At 38.0% G+C, this 18,138-nt stretch overlaps 1 protein-coding gene across 34 annotated transcripts in view; it reads right to left on the bottom strand.

Moving 5' to 3' along the window:
* CAMK2D (calcium/calmodulin dependent protein kinase II delta) overlaps window positions 1-18,138 on the bottom strand; it is a 159,740-nt gene that overhangs the window by 88,667 nt on the left and 52,935 nt on the right. For all 34 annotated transcript variants that reach the window (XM_071808115.1, XM_071808119.1, XM_071808118.1 and 31 more), the window contains exon 3: window positions 7,967-8,026. In XM_071808115.1, coding sequence (XP_071664216.1) covers window positions 7,967-8,026 — 60 coding nt within the window. The remainder of the gene's footprint in view (window positions 1-7,966; window positions 8,027-18,138) is intronic.

Raw genomic sequence — 18,138 nt, 5'->3', positions numbered from 1 at the left:
AAGGACACACTGTCTTGCATAAAGGACACAGAAAACCCACGTATCTTTAATTACCCTTTGTCCAAAAAGGACAAGGCAATACAAAGTTTTTTACTTTCACCCCCACATGAAGCATTTAACAACTATGCTCGAGTTTTGTGTTACTGTGGGGAGAGGTGAGAAAAGCCCGAGATGCAGGCTTTTCCTCCTTTCCTTCGGGCATCAGGGGAAGCTCCTGAATAATAAGCTGAACCACAGGCACAAAGAATTCGATGAGGAGCAATATCAAGTTTGAATGCTGCCAATTTCCTCAGCAATTTATGACAAGTTCCCAGCTCAAAGTATAGAAACCAGAGCTGATTGCAAATAGACACCAATACATTTCTGAAATCAGTTTTTACTGGCATCTCAGACTGTCCTGCATCTAGCCTGCCTCCTGACCCGCTGCAAACCGCCCTTCCTTAGAAGGACACTGCCTTGTATTCCCGTATGCTGGTCCAGCTATAGTTCTTCAAAAACGAGAGAGTCTTGTGCCGTTCTGCCCTCCAGGCACAGCACTTCATGCTTGCCGGCAGTGGCACTGCTCCAGCCCAACTGAGCCTACGCAAGCAGATCTGCACACAAGTGGCTCAGCCCTACTGGAGCTGACATGGCACCGCTCCGGCTTGGCAGTCCTACTTACCTCTAAATATCCTGACTTAAAAAGCCATTCAGGGACAACCTGTTCTGTTGCCAAGCGGCCTTCATTTATCACCTGAAGGGCTGCCACATGTCAGTAAAATCTGCTGTGACTTTTGGGAAGGGATGAGGATTCATCAGAGCCAGACTTGAGCCTGATGTAGTTGGCTAATGGATCCTGTCTGCTTGCCATATCTTCTACTCCATCTACAAAGCAAAGGGAGGAGATGGCAGCAGACAGGGAACAATGTTCTGTGATGAAGCCAGGTGTGTTAGTGCTGCAGTGAGAAAACCAGGTTATTTACAGTGATCTTACTAAAAAGCACATACCATTTTGCTGTGTACAGTTTTTAACAAGCGGAAATGTAAAGACAGCAGCAGCCCTTCCGGTAGTTAGAGAGAGCGACACTAATTCTGATTTAGGAAAGTACTACCCAACTCAGCAGGAACTCTGCAAGAGCAAACTCAACATGGGAAAAAAACACACTTTTTTACCAGGTTTGAATCAGCAGTTTTTCACACTGGGTCAGGAGTTGCCCCATCAGGATAATGCCATTTTTATCATCTGCTGGGACCTCATAAACCAAAGTTACCAAAGCAGGCTCCACATCAACATCAAAAGAAGTAATAATAAGATGGAGCAATAGTGTTGCATATGTGGATTGCTAGACTAGGAATTAGAGTGCTAAACACAACTTTAAAGTTAACAGAGGATCAAGAAACTCAAATGTACCAAAAGCATAGAAAGGCCAGAAAACAGGATAACAACTGGATTTCTTGGTGAAGAGATTATCATTATCCTTACAAGCTTTCCAAATTTCTAAATTAAAAAACTGGAGGCATTAGGACATGTAACAGTTGTAAAAATAATAGTTACACAAGATGACAAATCCTTCATGGGTACTCGTTCAGTAAAGGAGGTAAACTTTTAATATAACTTGATGTGTAATCGTACAAAGAAAAAGTGCTAGGTTCTCCAAACAGTGAGGCTTAACCGACATTTACATGTTTCACTTTAAACTCTATTATGTTGGCAAACTGTAATAGGTAAAAACCTATACACACTGATGTTGTTACAGTCATCTTGTCATGGTAAGAACCCGAGAAATACAGCAATACTAAAAATCAGTGTAATGTGCGAACTACTGCACCCACCACAAACTGTTGGAGCTCTGTTACTAAAGAAACTTGAGCTATATTTGCCTCAAAATTTCTTATCACAATTTAACAGAGGAAACAAGCCAGATTACTCAAGAAATGCTGGAAAATGAGAAAATATCAGTATTGCCCAAGACTGATCAGGAAGAAAGGACTCTGAGCCCCTGCTAATTTTCTCTCAAGGCCACAAGTTCAGCTAATGGATTTTGCATCATTTGAATTCTCACTGAGACTGCAGGAGTCTGGACTGACAATAACGTACAGAGTCCTGAGCAAGTATGCCTCAATAGAGGACTGCTACACAAAGGAGTGTAGCCCATCTTATTCCTTATTTTTGCTTGTTTATTAGGCTATTAAGAAGTGAAAAAACTACTCGGGCTATGAAGGCAATATAATTTTAGTGCCAGCAGACAAGGATGTTTACATACTTCTTAAGCATTACTAAGTAAATAATTTTCTACAAATAAATAATAGAGATGAAACTCCTGCCTCCCATAAATAAAACATTACATGCCGAAATAGACATTGTTTGTAATTTTATGCTTACTTGAAGAATAAACATACAAGCCGAAATGAACAAGTTTCATTTGAAAGACTGGCTTTCTAACTACCATTACTTTGATACAAAAAACTGAGGTGAGAAGAAGCAGAAATGATAACAAAAGCAATTAGTATTGCTGAGGAATAATTGTAGGTAAAAATGATGAGGAAATCCTGTATTTTTTAAACAAACCTTCATATATACATTACTGAAGTGGGAAATGGATATTTGAAAAAAGAACAGGAAATACTGTTTCTAACCTACTTTCCTTTTGGACATTTTTCCTACACCATTCCTTAGGCATCATGACTACATAGCTGGATAGAGAAGAAGAAATCACGGATTTCTTCAAATAAAACGCTGAATAAAGAGATGCTGAGAAACTAACTGAATTAATTACATAAAAAGCAGTGTCAGGACAGAGGTATTCAGCTTTCAGAGATGTCCTGAAGCTTTACTTGTATGTGAAGTAAAACCACTTTCTTCAAGGAACATTTCCATGACACTTCTGTGCTGGATCTAAACACAACCAGCAAGGACTGTCCAGCTTCCTAAGCACTCCAGAAACAGAATCATCACCTTTCAGTCCTCAACAATATTCAGCTTTCAAAAAATAATGGCCTGTACATAGTTCTGAATACCAGGAGTATACACATCCTCAGTAATAGACAGTTCTTAGTATAAATCATAAAATAAAATAAAATCCACACTTCAGAAAACATCATACCCCTAAATAGTTCTTATATTTTCATTGCCAAAAAACTCTTATACTTGACTTCAGCACTATAGCCATGTTTCTTTTTGCCTTTTTCTTGATAAATAACTTTTTTTATTGTCCCTCAAATCGCCCCCTTTACGCAGCTATTGACGTGGATGTCAAAGCTCAGCACAGTACTCTAGAAGTGACTTCTGCTGGCAGATACAAACTAAACACTGTTTTCCTCTTTGTGATTGTTACTTCTGCGCATCTGAGAATGGTACCTCCCCTGTGTGTCATGGCCTCCCAATGACATTTGTGTTCAAGTGGTTATTTCCTGTCATCACAGGCTGTTCAAAGTCACTCTTTCCCAAGCTGCAGGCGCTCCCTTTAAGACTGACATACATTCTTTGTTCTTAGATATATAAGCACACATCTATTGCTCGTAAGGCTCCTTAGTCCCACCATATCAAACTGATAGCACTTCCATGTTTTCCTTTCAATCTGTTGATAAAAATATGAACGAGAATTCTTTAGAGCTCTGCCACAGAGAATCCCATCATAGGAGAACTACATTTTAATTGTGGTTATCTGTTTTCCTAATATCCCTAATAAAGAATATGCTGATTTTTGGTAATAAAAAAAAATGGCACATAATACAGCAGTTAAACAAATGCCTTACAGGAGGCAGCTGACGCTAGTAGCTAGATTCCTTACTTCATTGAGAGGATATCAAGTGCAGTCGGCAAGATCTAAGTCTAGAAAAATAATAATTTGCTGCACCTAAAAAGCATTTTTCCAATGGCCTTAATGCTTCTATAGGCTTAGCTATGCATAAATATATGTATCCATATTAAGTGATACGACATCTGTGTATCAAAATGAGTTACCATGGATTTCTTCAATTGGTAAGGATTTGAAAGTGCCAGAAAGCTAGATTTTGATTTAGTTACTTTCCCTTCCTGACACTTGTCTAGTGAGAATAATTATCAACCATTTAAATTTTCATACATTAATTTAGAACTTGGTATCTTACCCTAATTCAAAACCATTATTTCAGTAGAAATGCCTAATAGATAGTTTGGATTAAGAATTAAGGTCCCTCAGTACGTACTTCAGTGCTTTATTTGTGAACATTTGGTAGATATGTTGATTCCTGAAATAGCAATCTGATGTCATAAATACTCCCAGAAGGCAGTAGAAAATATATTGGTTTCCTCTCAGTTTTTTGTATTTAACATTTTACAGTGACTGCCTGGGGAGATTCAAATAATGAACTGAAAATATTTTCATGTGCCTTCTTCATTTCCAAATTTCAATTTTATCCTTTTGAAATAAAACATTCTGATTTAGTTCTCTAATTTTTCCCCATAGGCTGTGCTTTTCCAAATCTTTTGCTCAAATTCTGCTTTAAAAAAAAATTGAAACATTCATGTCATCCTAAGATTTCCTAACTGCATAATGGCACCCATTAAATAAAATGACCATGAAATCAGATATGAAATGGATATAAAAATAGTGTTGTTGGGAGGCTAAAAACAGGTATGTAAACTGTTAAGAAGTTTAGTCCTGAATTCTTTCTAATCCTGATGAAATAACTAAATAAGTATTTTTCTAGTTAGCTACTAATTGTATACCTGCCTCGGAAATAAAAAAAAAACCAACAGTGATCTGTAAAGTATTTGATAATTCTCTGTTTTCTCTGTAAATATAATTGGAAAATATTTCCAGTGCTTTATGGGCTTGTTTTTGTTTGTTTGTTTGTTTTTACTCTGTTTCTCCAAAGCAAATCTTTCTCATATGAAAACTCCAGTGTGTTTACTCGCAGGCTGAAATATAAAAACGTGATTGACCGCAGCTGTGCTGCTTTACTCTGACTGGAGGGAAAGTATGGAAAAGGTAACTAAAAAGAGTTTTTCACCCTAAAGTATCTAGTGAGAGTCTAAAGATTTGAAAGATAATTAACCGAAGAGACCATGCAACACTATAAAAAATGAATACTAAATGAATACTAGTAAAGCTAACCTGACACCTTTGCACTAAGTCACTTTTAGAAGCGAGATTTAATCGAGCTAACTAGGAAGAATAAAGGAGCAGCCTGAAAGGAGAAAGGATTACTGAATTCTAACTTGAGAAGTCTGCTGCCCTGCAATGAGTGTAGAATTCAAAAAGACAACTATAAAAGCTATACTGGAGCAAAACAGAGAAAAACCACCAAAATCATCTTTGAGAAATTGTCCCATTAATTAAACTAGATCTCTTCTTTCCTATAGAGATTGCATTTGAAAATATTATAATTTTTTTTTCTTAAATTACACATATTGTTAACATGACAAGTTCCTTTTCAAAAAGTCTTTTATTTTCTGGGCTATTAGAAAGTAATCAGTAGCAGTCAGGAGAAAATACAATGAGAAAAGCATGAATTTTATATTAATGGACTTGCTAATATGTTAAATCATGAATACTCTTTATCATACACATAGGGCGAGTATAACTTGTTTACAAGGGTTAATCTTTACCATTTTGAGACATATAAAACACAATATAACCTCTGCTGTTACAGCTACCTTATTCTGGTATACTTCCTTGTTTTGCTATTAGTGCTTTCTAATCTCATGTAGTATTATTACCCATCGGAGATGACTTTTTTAAAAAAGGGATGCGACAGTGATGCAGGAATAAGAGATGTAGTTGGGTACAAGCAAGGACACACCTAGAACGATTTTAGGGTTAAGGTTTAGCTGGCTGAGGACACGACCGCAGGGGCAGCCAGAAGGGGGGAGAGCAAAGCGCAGCCAGGGCTGGGCAGGAGAAGGAAAGGGAGTGTTATACTTGGCCCAGGTGGAGACTGGACAGCCAGCTCGGCATGCAAACACGAACCTCTGCAGCCCAGCAGCTTACGTGACAGGACTGCGGAGGCCTGAAAGTATTACTTTTGAAAAGAGTTACTCTTTCTAAGTTTACAAAAAAGTTTTCTCATTTTCAGACCATGCTTATGATCTCCCTCCAAGAGAGGAACCAGATATGAAGTGGCCTTCGCTAGAGCAATTATGCAAACAAGGAGCTATTGTAACCTCAGTAACTGGAAGAGGGTTTTCGGAGCAGATACACAGGCAGGGCTGGCAGAAGAGTTGACAGCAGAAACCGAACGACAACAGACTGTAAAGCCTGCTGCCAAACCCTGGCGTGTTAATTCCAAGTCATAAAAATCTTCTCACTGACAGATCTAGAACAACAAAACATCTTTTCTGAAACAGGACTAGGAGAAGTTGTCTACAATCCTTTGACTGAATTGTGCAGGTAGCGAAGCATGGAATTTGTGCTGACTTAACAGAACCCTACTTGTCTGTCACCAAAGCTGTCATCGCTGCATTTCAAGTCATACGTTCACAAATATAAACATGACATGTGAAATACCTGGCCTGCCACAGAGGATCTGGACTACATCCTAATATCGGTCCAAACTACCCAATAAACCAAAGAAATGTGATTGCATGAGATCAATTTAGACTTTTGTTTCAACTGAGTAATTCTGTGCACTTCAGCTCTTACACTTCATCGGTTTATCATTGCTATTTATTCATCTTCCCGGGCTTGTTCAAACTCACAGGTGTACTCTGAGAACAGTTGCAGCAAGGCACAGGTAAAGGACTCCAGAGTCAGACTAGAACCATGTGTAACCACTGCTTTCCATAACTGTAGAAGAGCTGTATACATCTTCTACCCGCAACCAACTCTATGTTCCTCCCTTGTTTTGCATCACTTTACAATGCAAAAAAATTTAGCAGGGATAAAATGACACAGATAAGACTAGTGTTCCTCTTTAACCAAATTTGCATGTGAAACCTCTTAAGCTTTTGAGACTGTACGAGAGAGCTTTTTCAGAGATTAAACATTTCATTTTGAGCTATGGTACATTTGTTTTCAATTTCTGGTTATTATTAAAAGGAAGGAGGTGATTCTTTCCCAGACATGAAACAATTATATTAGTTTAAAAATGTCATGAAGACCAACATTTGTTAGTTAAACATGAAAAGGAGAAAAACTAATCAGAAGGAAAAACAAACAGACTGCCAAGTGCTTTTGCAGTACCAAGCACACATTTATTTGAAACTTTCAGTGAGATTACTACTATTTTTTTCTGATCACAACTTTTGAGAATGTACATGGGGATACAGGAACAGGACGGACAGGAAAATCCCACCCTCCCACAGAAGTCTCAGGTACAGCAAATATTTTGGTGGGAGATACCCTTGGCATATAATTCAGTGTCTGAAAAAACAGATCAACTATTTAAAGATCAAAGTGCCTAACTGTTTCTACTGTTCTTAAAGCACGGAAACAAACACACCCAGCCTCCCAAATACCTTTTTTTCCTTTCCCCTGAATGCTTCAGTAGAAAACACACAGCTGTGGAAACAAAAAGAGCCAAGCATTCTGCATCTGCCTATCCTTTCTACAGAACAACAGAACCTCAAACACAAAATAAAACAGGATAAAATAAGAGTCTCAATAAAAACAACACTAACATTATCGACATTGGTCTATCTCATTTTGCAACATATGCTGTTAGATTAAATTCTTCTGCAGGCCTCAAAAAGTCATGAGCAGCAGTGAAAATAACTCCTCCTACACACTGTTCAAAAAAACCTCAAACACCTGGCATAGCCAGCTCCTTGATGGCAAAGCAATAGCTCAAAGAAGATGAGAACAATACCTGATGCTTTAGGTGATCTATTGGCATATTACATCCCATAGCCAAATTAAAAAGGAGCACCACATTATAAATACAGAGTCTTGCCTGGAGATATTTCCACTAATTTCTCTGAGCTGCTATTTATATTTGTTATTCTGTATTTTCCCTCGATTTCCTAAACTGATATCTACTATATAAAGCAATAAAATGTTCCTACCAATATTGGGATGCTTCAAGAGACGACAGATTCTAGCTTCTCTTTCCAGTTTCTGGTGATCTGCAACAAAAGAAAACAAAACAGTTGCTTTTAGTATGAAGATTAAATTCAGTGTATTTACTTTACTAAAGAAAAAAAAAACCAACAAACCAGCCAACAACAACAAAAAAACCCTCACCAAAACCAACCAACCAAACAAAAAACCCACATACAAACAAACAATCAAAACAATTTTACATTCAAACTGTTTGTAATATTGAATTGGTTACTGCATCCAGTTGCTTCTTTGATAGGCTACCAGAGGCACTGTTCCATTAGAAAAATTATGCTGCCCATTTATTGGTGAGAACAGGAAGTAGTCATGCCAGGACCTATAATTACCAGGCAATAAACCTCGTTACAACATTAAACAAAATAAGGATAGCCTGAACCTCTAGCATTGCCTGAAATTAGCTGCTTTAATGATATCTAGTGCACTAGGTACACAGCTCGACGCGCACCAGCCACCTCAGAGTGCCAGCGCTCCTGTCACCACATGCTCCCACCACAATATGATGCTACAGGAACTTCCAATAACTAATGACCAGCAGTTATTATTTTCCCAGCAGGGCTAATCTTGCTGTCAGGCTGATTATTCATTAACCTGAAGACACCCTGAAAATGTAGGTCCTGGTATACCATCTGTTGGCTCCCCCTCTCACTGTCATTTCATTCTTTATAACCTTCAGGTAGAGCAGCAGGTCTGAACTTGTACACCACTGAGCCCTAATGACACTACTGGAGATTAAAATACTACTACTTGCATCAAACTCCATTTTGCTTAAGTTTTTGTTTTGTTTTTGTTTTTAATGTAGCACACTTAAATAATATTTGATCCAAACACCACCATTTATAGTACTATTACTGCTGCATTTTGGTTAACGTTAAGTAATATAGTACTTGTTTTATACAATACATATGAGAGTGTTGGGAGGGTGCATAAATTATTTATACTGGAAATACCTGAAGGTCTTCAGGTATGTTAAAATGTCTAGTGTCAAGCAATGTAAAACATACACAAGTAATTCAGGCAACAAAATAAATAATTTGGAGATAATTTAAAAAGCCAGTTCCTGCCTACTGTAATCCTGTCATTTTAACAAACTTCTAGTGCATTTATCCTCACTTTCTTCAGCATAATTTCTATGGCTGCTAAGATACTAAGCTTTTGTCAAGAGGCAGAAAAGTAGCAGAGATTCAATCTTATAATATTAGCTAAAAATAAGTTTTCAAAATTAGAAGAGAACTATAAAATGTTCTTGGATATGAGGCCGGTTTGCTATTATTTTAGATAGCTCCAATTTGATATTGAAGTACATAATAATAACCAGTCCTTCACAGGGACTCAGTCTTCAAATGTCACACAAGTAATTTTGGTTGTGACATCTCTGCAATCCTAGTTATGTTTGAGAACACTCCTAACAAGTGGAAGGGGAAATTCTTATCTTTCTTTCCACTTCACAAAAACTATAGTCCACCAGTAAGTCTTGAGCTGAATAACCATCATTCAGAGAATACAAAAGTTTGATCTACAAAGGAATATTAGGCACCAAAATACTACAGCAAGAATGAAGAAGTCATCTGTTTTTGTAATATAACTTTTACAGATCTATTATGGTATCTATTCTCACTCAGAATACCATCAATGTCACTAGGTTATCTTTCAAAGCCATTAAATCATAGTTCCTCTGATACCAGTTTGACAATAGAGTCTATTAGACAAGAATTAGAATAGGGTTCAAGAAAAAAAACACCATAAAACCCATCGTCTTAGGGACTTGAATACAGTAGTGCGATCCTGACATCCTCCTTTTAGCTGGTGCGCCCCCTTTCATCCTTCTCTTCTGTGGGGAGTCCTAATGTCCCTGTTCAAGCTGACCACAATCCATAAGCTTCTCCTTCCTAAATGAGCCATAGGGTGGCCAGAAGACTCGCAGCCACATTTAACCAGCAGGCAGTGACCATGCTCTGTGGAAAGTGCGCTTCCAGATCTCACTTTCCAATCAAGCATCAGGTGCTGCTCCTTTTAGAGAATTTAGTCTAAACATAGATCAGCAGAGTTGCCCTGAAAGTGGGAAAATGGAATTCACAGGACAGCTATACAGACGGCTGTGCCAGCGTAAGGGAGGTGGGTGGCACAGTGCACCAGTGGGGGCGGCCGGCAGCCTCTGCTGCTGTCAAAAAACTGTCTCATGAAACTACAACTTCACTTTCCTGCAGATGGTCCTGGCCACAGCCTGCCTGCTCTGGAGGTGCTCTACACGTAGCTTGCTGAACAGGACAGAGAGATGCTCTGGACAGGCAGCAGGTACAGATGGGAGCAGCAGGTGTGTAAGGGCACATGGCAGTGATCCTGGGCATTCACCTTGGAGGTGCTGTGAGGATTCGCATCTCCCTGCTGTGAGTATTGCTTCATGTGAAAAGCATCAACAACCCCTGCATACAACACACGAGCTGTGATGGGAGTGGTGACCACAACCCAGGCATCTTCTCACCAGGCTGGTGGCTCAGTCCCAGGAGTACCTCTGTATCCTGGCTGTTCCAGTAGCAGTTACTATCAAGGACTGAACTGGGATCTTGAGTGCTGTTTCTCTTGCCATTGTCTGTGTTCACTACCAGCTACCCAGTGCTGGCAGTCTGCTGAACAACACACTGAACAAGCAGTCCTGATCACAGGCACAACCTCTTAAGTATGAGAATGATATGAACAAAACAACAAATAGTAACAATTCCAATCCTTTGGGTTACTTCAGTGCTTATAAAACCAATGACGGCTAGAGGAACATATCAAAGATTAATTTATTGATGAACTGTGGAAAGTGGGGTTTGGGTGGAATGGTTGGTTGTTTGGGAGGGTGATTGGTTGTTTTAAAGTACATGGTTAGCAAACAATTCCAAACTCCCATGCCCTCCTACTGCACCTGATTAAAGTGTTTTTAAAAACTCAGATAGGATACCAAAAGTTTATTACACAGAGACCCAAGTATCACACAGGCAGACTCTGAAGATTAAGAGCAACCAAACTGACCTCTAAAGTGCTGTGGCAGCCTAAAGATCGCAGTCTGTACATAAGTCAGAAAATATAAGGGCTTATTTAACACACTCAGCAAGATGACCCTTGGCTGCTGTGTTAAGAAGTGCATGGGGATAGAGGGACAAGCTAGGCAGGAAAATCCCAAGCTCCTAGAGCAGACGTCTCGGGTGGAGGATGCACCCTTACAGCCAAGAGGCTTGGCAGACAACTCTGGGTCTGAAACATTCAGAACCAGCTCCTTAAAGCTAAACTCACACCAATCCAACCTATGTTACATACTATTAAATGATATCAAATAGTAATATAAGAGATACATTAAATCTCTGGCTCTCCTGACAGATCTTTACAACTTCGTAACAAGTAACTGTCCTCAATTAACAAATACTTTTTTTTTTGTAATTTACTTTGTCCAATTGTTTTAGGTATAATCAGTAAGCACAATTAATGATGTAGACAGAGAGATTATCAACAGACAGCAATGAATTTGAATACAATAGTCGTGTAAAAATTTTAGCTGTTTAACTACTGCAACAAATTTTAAATTAGGACAACTTCAGGAAATAGGGGAGGGAAGGGCACTTCGTCATTATCCGTGTTTCTTGTGTTGAAGCCAAGCAAATCTGGTTTTGTGGCACAAGCAGTGTAGGAGAGGGACACCACAGGCCAGTTCCGAGGGGAACGGAGTATCAGGCTTCATACACAAACTCGCACGGACTCACCAACACAAGCCTGCAGTATAAAGAAAAACACACGCACTAAAGACCAAAACAAGCAGTAACCATAACTGTATTGGCTGGAGACAACATTTTTTTGGCAGAAAATATAAGTAACATTTGTAGAGGGTCTTTTCATGAAATCAAGAGGGAGTCTGAATCATAGAACCACTGACTGACAGCAGCAATTGTACTCGGTATGAATGTTAAGGAAACATCAAAACATCTTCAACATGGTTGCCAATAACACTTAAATGCTACAGTAACAAAAAATAAATTATGAGGACATTAATAGAGAAATATATGATGTAAAACTAAACATAAAGGCACAATATTTACTTTTACTTTCTCTGAAAGTAAAAGATTTCCAAAGTCAAATAATGATAGAGTAGGCATTGATTCAGTAGCAGAGATTAAGGAGTTCTGCTGCTCTAGCAATTCTCTCTGTAATAAACAGAAAAAACAGTCGCAATGCAAAAGGTCAGCCTCCACATGCAGAATTATTAATAATAATACAGAAACATATAGCAAATACACTCAGAGAAATCCAAGCATTCGGTTTCTACATTGCAAATCTAGCTTAACATGTTGACAAAACAAAAATCAGTTCATTAAAAAATTAAGCACTATCCTGCAATATGTTTGAAAGAATTCAGCAAGAGTAATAACTTTTGAAGGCAAATAACGTGTAACTTAAAAGCATGTTTAAACATCGGTTAATTAGAAGGGAGTTCTTCTGTACATTTTCCCTTCTATTAGGGATGCTATTCTCATATTTTTTTCATGTTTTAAAAATACACAAATAAAACACATAAAAAACTATTTTCATTCAAATCATACCAATGAAGGCATAATTTTTTAATACAATATTCTTTCCTAAAGTTTCCAAGATTTTTTGAAGCCCAATGGAGATGTGCAGCAAACATCAGTTCATTTTCCCTACAACAATTGCACTCTTCTAAAGAGAGTATGCAAACATTAAATTACAGGATTTACTATGATACAACTACAATAAGCATCACAAATTTCCCAAAACACCAACTTTGGAAAATACAGCCATTTGGAATGTAAAAAAATATGCTGAAATTGAAATGAGGCGCTTTAGGCATTACATAAAATTACAATGTATCGCAGTAATTGCATAGCAAGGTTAGTTCTGTACTAAGCAATGAAAAAGTTGCTATGGATGAGAACTTAGAGCCACCAATTTACCATCAGATGTTAAAAGACCATTGAAAAGCTCCATCCTTACTTCAAAGCATCCAGGTAGCTAGATATGTATGTTTAAAAACTGTAGCACCAGATTTAATACAAAATATAAAAAGCAAAGTCCATCTTTTAAATACTTAGCACTTTGAGTTTGTAAAACACTTTTTAAGTCTGAAAGAAAAACAAACAAAAAAAGTAATGTAACTCTCCGTGAGCCCTCAAAGCCTATGATACCTGCACGAGAAAATTTGTCAGCTTAAGTCTCTTCCATGTTTATTTTATTGTTAATTTTTTAAAGTAATTTTAAATTTAAGAAGTTCAAAATATAAAAAAAATCCCTTAAAAAATCTGCAAGATAAGCTTAAAGTTATTTTATAAACTTGAAGTCTTCCACTGAGGTTTTATGTTAAGATTTGTAAATTCATTTGCAGCAGGTTTGAAACATAGGGACATATACAGTCACAGCTTCTCAATGCCCATCAGCTTTGGCTGTACCTTAATAATGAGTCAACCCGTTGCAATATTATACACAGAACATAGGGAGGCAATCTGAAATGCAAATTAAACCAAGATTGCTTTAGTATAAAGATGGAAATATGATCAGTGTCTCGGAAAAAAAAAGACTATTGGTCATTTGGCACAGGATGTCTCTCTGTGGTGCACCACCAGCTCTGCTTTCAAAGGCTACTCTGTATTACCTCCATCTCTATTTACAGGACTAGCCAGCATAGCTAGAAACCTGGAAGGTGTCCGAGAGTCCTCTATGAGCGCTAAATACATCTTATGTCAACTCTTCAGGAATAACACTGATATAATAAAGCACTTCAACTTTGAATTTAACGTGTAAACACTTGCAATTTCTTTGCTGTTATTTGCTTTACCACAGCTTCTGAACTGACACCATGTATGATTATTTTCTCACATACATTAAACATTTTCATTGGTTAACTAAATAAAATACATTTAATTAGTATTAAACATGCCACACATGTCATATGCCCACAGCATTCAGTCAGATTGCTTCAGACTGTGTCATAAAACAAGAGGATAATTCACAAAATGATGTACTTCTAGTAAAAGGATTTCTGAAGCAGCACACAGTGCTGAGAGAGGATTAATATTCAGCTCTTACTTATGGACATAATACTGTGCTCAAATAACAAATACGAGAGTTGAACATTTTCAGATATGAATGATAGGCTAATTTGTTACTGCATGATTTAAGAACATTAACTGTATTAAAAAAAACACAGCTGATATTTTTGTAAATCACAATAAAAACTTCTTAGATACACTGCTGGAAGCAGTGCAAAATATGAAGGTTACATCATAATTATTATTATTGACTGCATTATAGTATTTCAAATTTTCACCCCAAACTTAACTGCTATATTGACTGGTGCCAATTAGGTAGTATCTGGTGTCATGAAAACTGTAATAATGATCTCTCTGCATTTACCTCATTCAGTTACTTGTATCAGAGTAGTTGTTATTACACCTGTTATAAAAGGAAATGCTAAATGAATGGAGATATCTAACACCATGCACATTGTGCCATGAGGCAGCAGAAAGAGCATTAAATACTCCTTGAGTCAGGGATGTAAATGGATATCAAGGTCCAGAAGATGACAGCTGCACTTCCTAAAGTAATCCTCAGGGTTGTTAGAGGAGTGTCAGAAACCTTCTGGGCAAGGCTGCAGCATGTAAGTTTTTGGGGGGGAACAAAACGTAAATTCAACTTTGTAGGGTACCCAAGAAGACACCTTTATAGTCTGCATGTTTCTTTCACATGTTTCAGGAACTACTGTGTTCCTTCCCTCACCCGCTCAGTTTATTTAAAAGTGCACCTAACTGCAAATGCTGTACATAAATATCTATTTCTGTTACCCTGTTTTCTGCCAGGTTTCAATTACTGGTGATCTGAAGGTGAATGTCAAAGGGCAAGTCAAACCAAAATACTTTGAGCACTCAGCTCCCAAACATCTGAAGCGTAAGACGGTGCACCCCTGCACCAAGGGCTGAGTAGGGAAGACGTGTCCTGCTGTGATGAGTTAAGCCCGAGAAATAACCTAGCAGGCAGCAAAACACCACAAATCCTGAGAAAGTTGGTGATAGCGTCTAGCTTTAAAAGTTTATGCTACAAGAATATCAGAGGAAAGGCTCTGGAAAAAAATAATTAAATCAATTACGAAGAACAAAAAGTTAATTCCTCTCATTTTTCACAGTATGTAATTCATCAGGTAAAACTGTGTTCACCTGTCAGTATGAAAAGGGAAAAATGATCCAAGCTTTAAATACATGATAAAAAAGGAACATGCAAGAACATTTATGTACTTGCTTCCTTTGCTCTCATTTAATCACCTATACTTAATTATAAAAAGGTCTCCTACAGTGTCTACATAAGAAACTCTAAGAAAGTTAAATGAAAAATACCAATAAGAAGCTCAAAAAGCAGCAACACAAACGCAGAAGAAGGAATACTCTAAAAATTCTAGATCATCTTACAAAAGCAAGTCTCCATCTGTGAACAATGGCATCTATCTCAGCATTGGCTAGTAATCAAGAGTGGAAAAAAATCATTGTGAAACAACGATACAACCAGAAAGAAGGTAGCAATGAGAATCATAGAGTACTATTAATGGAAAAAACCTTGCAGGAAGCTTCAAATAACTTTAATATGACACACAACCAAGGGGGAAAAAAAAAAAAAGATCTAATGCACCAAACCATGAAATATTCAGCCTTTACTATAACTAACGAAATCCTGTGACACCTGAGACAAACAGAATATGGATGTGTAAAATCTGGAATACTGACAGACTTATGAAGACTTGAACTGATCCTAATTCATGGCAATATTCTAATATACTGAAATCTCATATTACAACTTAGGACATCTGCATCAGAAAATTAGACTGTCTGTACGGTTTATATTAGGTAGGCAAATAAAGTAACAAATTGTTTAAGTGGTATCAAGGTTTATTTTCTTACAAAAGCTTATACACATAGACTAGAACCATTTCTTGAATTAAGTCATAATATATATTATAATTAAAGAGGTATATAATTAATCTCTTCAGCATAAATCTCTTCTACTGATCCTGTATGACTACCTGAACTGAGCTTATCACCATGGCAGGAATATGTCTACTGCTCACCATCTCTCAGCATATAGTTTGGTATCCAAACTTCAACAAACTTCTCCAGAGCAAAGCCTCTTTCTAATCTGTAGTAACTTCTGTGCTTTTCCTGTTGTTATTTTACCATTAGAGCTAGCACTCCACAACAAACAATGTAAGTGCATCTCCCCAGTACTTTTATGTCTTTAGTCCCTTAAATTGTCTGTACGTTTCTCCCCCTGCCTCCCCTCAAGTATTAACTGGCTAAATTGTTATTCAGTATGAGATTATATATGTTTTCCCACACAGCTTGCTTAATCTTGATGAGTATCATCTCTACAAGCTGCTTCCTACACTGTACAATGCAGTTCAGCACTCCTCCTTTTTTTTCCATGTTTTTCTTTAGACAGCTAAGCAACAAGGAAAAAAAGGAGCCTTAAGTCCCAAGAGACTCTTCAGATTGTACTGCAGCACACCTTAAAGCCCATCCCGGACCACCTCAACTCTGTTACATTCTCCCACAGAAATCAGAAGACAACTGCAGAAATTCTGACAGTGGGATGTGCTAGGACCCAACTGTACGTTCTAGTAGTAGTACTATTTGACTATAAAACAATTTCTTTTATTCACTCTTTCTCCTTCACAGAAAAGCAAAGCTCATATTAAAAGGAAACCCCGTGATACATTCAAATCTCTCCTCCTCATGTTTTTTTGTTTATAAATTTAAAAGTTTATTGTTGCAAAACATAACCTCTGGGCACCAAAAAAATCTCACCAGAATAAGCTCTTCTATCTTAATAAGAGAGATCAAGAGACTATTCCCTAAGACAAAAGGTGTTCAAAGTCTTTGAACTGGTAGGGAACCAAGTGCCAGAGAGCTTTGAGCCTGCTTCAGAGATGAAGCCCTTTGCTAGAAACTTAAGACCTGCTCAACATAATTTATAGGCAGTTCAGTTGCCAGGTAGGAACTAACCACCCAACCTTCAAGGAGCTTCTGGTTGCGCAAAAACATACAGGGTAACATTTGTGCAGGCAGCTGTTGAATGGGAATTTTCATGGGCACAACATAGGTGCAAGGCACCTGAAGTCTGCTTACACCCTGTGTCAGATCTGAGCCTTATTCACTACATTCAGGACATTTGTAAGATTAAGGGTTTAGAATTGAAAACAGCCTAGCAGGTCTGTGACCAGGGAACAAAACCTTTTCTTTGAGCTCCTCTTTATAACAAGATTGCCAAGTGCAAACACTTTTTTTTTCCAGTCTGTGTGAGGGAGCGAGGCACATACGTGAGCTGAGACTCTCCATACAGACTGTGCAGTGCAGAGTCATTCACGTACCTACCAAGCCATGCAACAACGACACAGCTCTGAAGGTCTCCCACCCCAAACCACAAGCACATCTAGAGCTGCCCCAGACTTTCAGGTCAGAACCTTTCCTGTTTCACACAGGTTCCCTGTATTCTGATTTTCTATTAAATCATTGAAAAGCTTGTATCTTCCCAAAGTAGAAGTTCTGGGGCCAGTTCACAGGCTGCACTGACATCATTAAGTGCCAAGGCCACGTATAGTCAGGAGAAGAGGTGTCTTGCAGCAGTAATGCCCTCTTCCCACAGCAGCAGCAGCGCCTGGCTGTACATGGGCAAAGCAGCCAAGTCACTGTTTCTGACAGGAACACAAGCTTTCCCATCTCACTTTTGAGGAACAAAAAAGACTAGCTGGAACCAGTCTATGGATGATGTTCCTGCAATGCAGTGGCACTGATTAAGTCAATTGAGCTCTCCCTTGAGAAATAAATGCGCTGCATGTAATAAAACTACGTAAAACTGAAATGTTAAGATGACAATAAACCCTTCCATGTGTGCAGATTCTAGGCCAAAAAGCCACAGAGCTACAAAAATTGCAGGGGGTGGTGAAGGTGGGTTGGGGAAAATGCATCAAAGAAAGCTTAGCTTTCAGTACTACCAAAATGTCAAATGTGATGCCTGGGTGACCTGAAACAGCAGCTATATTCTTTCTGCACATTCTTCTTTGGCAGTTATGCAAACCAACTCTTTATAA

This window comes from Patagioenas fasciata, chromosome 4, assembly GCF_037038585.1.
Source record: "Patagioenas fasciata isolate bPatFas1 chromosome 4, bPatFas1.hap1, whole genome shotgun sequence".
Lineage (NCBI taxonomy): Eukaryota > Metazoa > Chordata > Aves > Columbiformes > Columbidae > Patagioenas > Patagioenas fasciata.
This window is presented reverse-complemented; position numbering and strand designations above follow the sequence as displayed.